Source organism: Denticeps clupeoides, chromosome 5, assembly GCF_900700375.1.
Source record: "Denticeps clupeoides chromosome 5, fDenClu1.1, whole genome shotgun sequence".
Taxonomy (NCBI): Eukaryota; Metazoa; Chordata; class Actinopteri; order Clupeiformes; family Denticipitidae; genus Denticeps; species Denticeps clupeoides.
This window is the reverse complement of record NC_041711.1, coordinates 4,197,338-4,203,383: the sequence shown is the minus strand read 5'-3', so window position 1 is coordinate 4,203,383 and position 6,046 is coordinate 4,197,338. Positions and strand designations below refer to the sequence as shown.

The 6,046-nt window shown below is 42.6% G+C and overlaps 1 protein-coding gene across 2 annotated transcripts; it reads left to right on the top strand.

The window, feature by feature from the left end:
* On the top strand, positions 1-5,000 carry tnfrsf1a (tumor necrosis factor receptor superfamily, member 1a). 2 transcript variants are annotated; one of them, XM_028980359.1, is made up of 10 exons: positions 1-146; positions 653-755; positions 840-963; positions 1,381-1,506; positions 1,601-1,750; positions 2,427-2,508; positions 2,757-2,824; positions 3,507-3,658; positions 3,770-3,899; positions 4,082-5,000. In XM_028980359.1, the coding sequence occupies exons 2-10, from the start codon at positions 690-692 to the stop codon at positions 4,363-4,365; spliced, it is 1,182 nt and encodes a 393-aa protein (XP_028836192.1). In that variant the 5' UTR covers positions 1-146; positions 653-689; the 3' UTR covers positions 4,366-5,000. The 2 variants fall into 2 exon arrangements, with proteins under 2 accessions (XP_028836192.1, XP_028836191.1); XM_028980358.1 differs by having other exon boundaries at positions 3,767-3,899.
* The last annotated feature ends 1,046 nt before the right edge of the window (positions 5,001-6,046 follow it).

Below are 6,046 nucleotides of genomic sequence, written 5' to 3'. Positions count from 1 at the left end.
CGCCTCACGGCCATTTCCCGTCAGATCCGCCCATTTACCAGAAGAGGAAACCGCCTGCCGCCGCCGGCTCGCCGGGCTCGTCGCGCCCAAGACGCGTCTTCCAGGCGAATAAACGTGATATAAGGCGGCGTTCGGTGCTAATGGAGGTACGTAGCGTCATTTCTGGAGCGATATCTCCGTTTGTGGCTTGATGTGGGTGTGTACCGAAAGTAAAGATAGAATCGAACTTCGTGTTAAACGTTATCGCTCGCGAATTTAAAAGTGTTAAATTGTGTATATTGGGAAATTTAGGTGGTGCTGGTGGTAAAATAAATGTCGGTGTCGGAGGACGTTGCGAAATATTCTGGCAGCAGACGAGTGGAATAGGAAATAGCATAAATATTACTCTACGTATAGACTCATTTAAAATATTACTTCATTTACAACAAATAGTCATTGACAAAGGAACAACGATGGGCAGATTTATTGTAAATGTTTTCGGCTGTTCTAAGGCCATTGCATGTGATAATCGTGTTATAATGGGATACATTAATGTGTATTAGTGATGCATTAGGGAACTCAGTGTTCCATCATTATCACCTTTTCAAGTTTCAAAGCCGAGGCTATTTCTACATGGACAGTAGTGTGTATGTCCTTGTGTGTGTTGGTTCAGGTCTGGCTGGCCTGACTGGCACCTGGACGATGTGAGAATGGACGGAGCGCGAGCGAGGGGAACATGGGAAAAGGAGGCGGGACTTTGCACTTTACTGCTCCTGGTGAGCAGACAACTAAAAGTAAAAAAGCGAGAGCACTTACATTAGTTGCTCTGTCTTGACTTCTGGTTTTTATCTGGTTTTCAGGCTTTGCTAGTCCAAACACAAGCCATCCCAAAAGCACTCCGCCCTCCGGCGGCGGCCCTCAACTGTTCATCGTCCGAATACCTGCATTCAGATGCGCAGTTCTGCTGTAATAAATGTCCCGCAGGTAAGACAGATGTGGACCCCACCCTTGTCAGTGTGTGTGACAGAGTGTTATTTCCAGTTTATTGACTTGTTAGAGTCTTTTTTGTAAATTGGCTTGATAATGTCCAATTAGTCACTTTTTGATACCCAGTAAGTTAAGTAGTCCACAAGACAGCTTTTGCTGAAGATGCTCAGGGCACCCACTCAGTGTGCGTTGTAATAAGCATATTATTGTGCGTTAATAAAGAATAACTGTGTCGACTATAAGTGTTTAGACTACTTTCAGAATATAAAAGGGGGTGGAGAACTGTCTACATGTCCGTCACTCTCAATTGACTGAGATGGTACCCAACATTCTAAACCAATTTACTGTCGGTGTATATTGAAGAACAATGTGAATCCACATCACTCTCTCAGGCTGTAGCTCTTCCTTCTCTAGGTCACAAGTTAGTCAGCCAGTGTCAGTCTTCAGACCATCGGACCATCTGCACAAAGTGTGAAAAGGGGACGTTCTTGTTGAAAGCAAACAGCAGCCCCCGGTGTTCGTCTTGCCGCAGATGCAAAGGTGATATTCTCACTCACTTCTGAGACGCTGTGAGCCGTCCGGTTTTGCCTGTGTAACCGCCGTCTACCTGCTTCGTCGTTCCTCCTCCTGGCAGAGCTTGAAGACGTGGTCAGCCCCTGCACACACGATGGAAACACAGTATGCCGGTGTAAGCAAGGCTACTATGGTAAGCCGAAGGGTTCAGACTCTCAGCAATGCCTCATCTGCAAAACCTGTGGGCCTGGAGAGAGAGTGACTGGCACATGTAAGTAGAACATGGCGGGTTTATATATTTGTCATGTGTCTTGTGAGCCTAGGTGAGAGTTCAGTGCCCTAAAAGGTCATGGTTGGGTAAAATACTTTGAATACAGAATACATTGCTATAAATCTATTCAGCGATGTGGTCCATTACAGTATATAAAAAGTAATGTACTGAGAATACTTTTGGAATACATGTTTGAAATGCATGATATTCTGTATCGTAAACTGGGTGGTGAGTTTGTCAATTACTTTTTGCATACTAGCAACACATTTCAACAAGAATATAATATCAACAAAAATATTTTATATTAAAGAATTGTGATCTACATCCACATTGGAGCCCAAAAAGCAGACCTAGGGCACTATTTTTAAACGGACCCTGTTTGATGGTATAGGGTCAAATGGATCCACAATATTTAAACAAATAAATTGATAAGAAACACAGCCTTAAATGATGATGTGTGGCGTGTGGACATGGGGTTTTAAATGATCCAGGATGAGGAAGCAGTGTGTATGAGAGCTTTCATCAGCTCCTGCCTTTTTAAACCTATTCTATGAATACGTCATTTATGTATGCTTAGTGCGTAGACCTCTTAATGCTTTATATCATTGTTGTTGTATGCATGACAATACAACCCCACCCGTGTCAGCTTGTTCTGCATTTGCCTTTCTTTATTCAGGCACTCCTGTGACTAACACGGTCTGCCAGTGCAAAGACTTTCACTACCGAGTGAACCCCACAACCTGTGAACCGTGTCAAACGTGAGTATCAGACCTGGAAAGCCATCTTGAACCGAGTGGTCCCGAGTGTTGGGTTCTTCACTTTGGTACATACTGTACAGCCAGTGTTTACACCAGCATGCCAGCCCAACAGGCCTTTCTAAAAGCTGGATAATCGTCAGCCAGACTGCGCAAAGACTGCACTGACATATGTTAATGGGTCAGACACTGGCTGTGATCACCTGGTCTACGTGTAAATTGAAAAGTGCTGTATTTTGTTGTGTCTGTAGTTGCAGTGATGAATGTCTGCACCTTTGTCAAATCACCTCTGATCCTGTGACAAAGACTTCTGAACAAGGTTAGTGTCATTTACTGTTTCTCTTTGTTTAATGGGCCAGGTTTCCCATCAGTTGTTATTGTATAGATTTGATGTTATATATGATATAGGAGACAACTCGATTCATCAGACCAAAATACCATGTGCCTGTTGTCCAGTTGAGATCCCCATGTGGCCATTATAGGCACTTTTTGTGGTGGACACGGGTCAGGAGGGGCACCTTGACCAGCCTGCCACACACTGTGATATGCTGTGTGTTCTTATACCTTTCTGTTGGACCACACAACACAGGCCAGCCTTCCTGTGACTAGTTTGAGTAGGTCCTACCCAGTACAAACCTAGAACATCCATCAAGAGCTGCAGTTTTGGAGATGCTATGACCCAGCCATCCAGTCATCCAAATATATCAAAGTAGCTCAGATCATTTGTCCATTTCTTCTGCTTTCATTATATCAACTTCAAGGACAAAATGTTCACTTTCTGCCTGATAAATCCCTAATATTGGTGTATTATGTATTATGGTGTATTATAATACACAGTAATACTCCTTACCCGCTAGAACACCACAGCTACTGATCATTTTAAACGGCTGCTGATAGTGACATGTAATGTATTATTAGATCTAATTTGCAGAACCTTTGCCCATGATAATAAAATGAGAGCTTTTTTGGTTGATTGTCATGTTGGTTGCTTTTTTTTGCAGAGAACATGACCGCAGCCATTGTTGTGATTGTTGTGCTGTTAGTATTTGCTGTCGCGGGGATTGTGCCGCTCTTTAAGACAATCGTTCCCTGGTGCAAAAAGCACCTGGCTAAATATCCTGAATCTTCAGATCCCCCCAACGGGTGCTCAGAGGTAACGTATCATTCCAAATTTGTTGGATCTGTGCAGTGTTGAATCACATTGACATGTTATTGACGGGCACTGCCTGGTTGTGTTTTTTTTGGGGTTTTTTTTTTGTAGCAGCCTGCAATCTTCACTTCCGTGTGTGAAGATTTCATAAACAACACAAATGAGAGCATACCCCTACCATCCCCAACGGAACACATGGAGTCAGACTGCCTGCTTCCTGACTGTGTTCCCAAAGAGATTAATGGTATGTGTGTACCATGAATGCATCATCAAAGAAAAACAAAATCTGCCTGGGTCTCCTTTTTTCAAATTTTGTAGTAAGCATATTGGATTTTTTTTTTAAATATCTGAAATATAAATCATACCCTCATATTAATGTCCGTCTCTCTCTCTCTATCTCTCTCTCTCTCTCACTTTGCTTTGCAGTCATTGCATTCATTTACTCGGCCCTGGACGTGGTGCCTGCAGCACGCTTCACAGAGCTGGTCCGCCGCCTCAGCGTCTCCGATCGGGAGATAGAGAGGGCGGAGCGGGACAAGCACACCTTCTATGAATCACAGTACCAGATGCTGAAGGTCTGGACTAACGGCAAGACCAGGGAAGGAGAGTCCATCCTTCCACAGCATGCCTTAAAGGAATTTCTTGACATTCTGGATGAGATGGGACTGAGTGGCTGTGGACAGAAACTGGAGAGCAAGTACAGTTTATAGACACAAGAAGACATTTAGCATTGTCTTCTGTTCTCGCTCAGGACATAGACCAGCGGTAATGTGATGCCGTTCTTGTGGGACACGTTAGTGGGATTCACATTGGGACAGTTACCCTCCCAAAAATAGGGGCCTATTCCCTCAGCAGCTGGAAATCCGGATGGTCTTTGTCTTCCATGGAGTCACACTTTCAAGTGCGGTCATTTAATAGCCCTTATTGTGCTGTTTTTATACAAACCGCGGTTTTAGATTTATTGATTCTAAAGGGAAATTCCTGTAACTGAGAACCCACACTAATGATGGTCTTCGTGAACTTTTTATTACATTTATTGTCAGTCTGTGTCTGTTATCTGCCATCGATTTTATCAAATGTATTGCCAATAATTTGCTGTCCAGGTTTTGCAGAAAAGGAGTATACATTTTTTATGCCAAAAGCTCCAGCAGAAATGAAAGTAGGAAGTGACCAAAATAAAAAGCCCTCGTGGTATTGGTAAACGGAAGTATAGCTGTGGGTTAAATGAACTTCAGCCAGTGATGGACTCTGAGCAAGTGGGTAATAAATTGATTGGAAACTTTCCTCCATGTAACATGACACTTCAGCAGAGTCGTCAATAAATGACTCTGAGGTTTTATATGTATATATTTTGTGTTTTACTGTTGTAAGAATTTTAAGTCTGAGTGTTCCAATGAATTAAGATTTTTTTATTGCCCACAGGCACGTTTTGTATGTGATCGTCTTTTACTTTAGGCATTGTTTGCGTGCAGGAGGGGGGTTTCCTGTGTGGCGTTCTGTTGAAGTTCTGTGATGCCTGGTTGTGGTCACATGACTTGCAACAGTCCATCAGTGGACATGTGTCAGACTTCTGACATGAAAGTGAGACAAAATTGGGCAATGAAGGATTTTGGTTTATGAGACCATGAGATGTAAAATGAATTTGGTGCAGCATTCAGACATCAGTGGAGTCACACAGAAAAATGCTCCTTGTACATAAGATATATATATTATATATCACTAATATATACACACACACATATATGCGTGTGTGTATATGTATATACACAGAAGCACACAGGTTCCTGTTTTGTGTTTTGTGCAGATGCATATGACTTTGGCAACAGAATAATTTGCAATAGAATGGGTTTAGGAAGGAGTATGTTTCTGTTGTAATATAAATATAGTTTATTTTTGAGGTATAAAAGATGTTTATTAAAATAATTTTTAAAAAACCATTATGCTAGTGCTTATTGTGTTTTTGCCTAAGTATTTGTCGTGACGTGTTCTGGGTGTGTGTTGCAGTTGGTATGCTGCCAGACTGCATTGTTCTGTTGGTAGCATCGCCATTTTGTCTGACGTTGCCTAGCCCTGCCCTCCGCGCCAGCATCTGGCTCCTTCGTTCGGCTGTATTTGCAGAAAAAGGACCTGAAAAAGTGCCGGTTGCGACATGGTGTCTGCCTCTCGGTGTAGGTCAGCAGATGACCTGTTCAGGGCAGATCACTCAGTTTCACATGGTGAAAATACGTACTGAAAGGCACCTCAAAATGCCTTTTTTTTTTTTTTTTTTTTTTGCATACCTAATTTTTCCTGCCGTGATCTTTGCACCAGTTGGATGTCAGTCATCAGAGAGATTATGCTGTGCAGTTCATTCTCACTGACAATTTTCTATTCGTTAATGGGTGCTGGCTA

Excerpts from the sequence above, each read along its gene's own strand:
- tnfrsf1a (XM_028980358.1), top strand. The coding sequence starts at position 690 with ATGGACGGAGCGCGAGCGAGGGGAACATGGGAAAAGGAGGCGGGACTT. Across the intron at positions 756-839 it reads TTTGCACTTTACTGCTCCTG|GCTTTGCTAGTCCAAACACA; the intron begins GTGAGCAGACAA and ends TCTGGTTTTCAG. Across the intron at positions 2,509-2,756 it reads ACCTGTGAACCGTGTCAAAC|TTGCAGTGATGAATGTCTGC; the intron begins GTGAGTATCAGA and ends TTGTGTCTGTAG.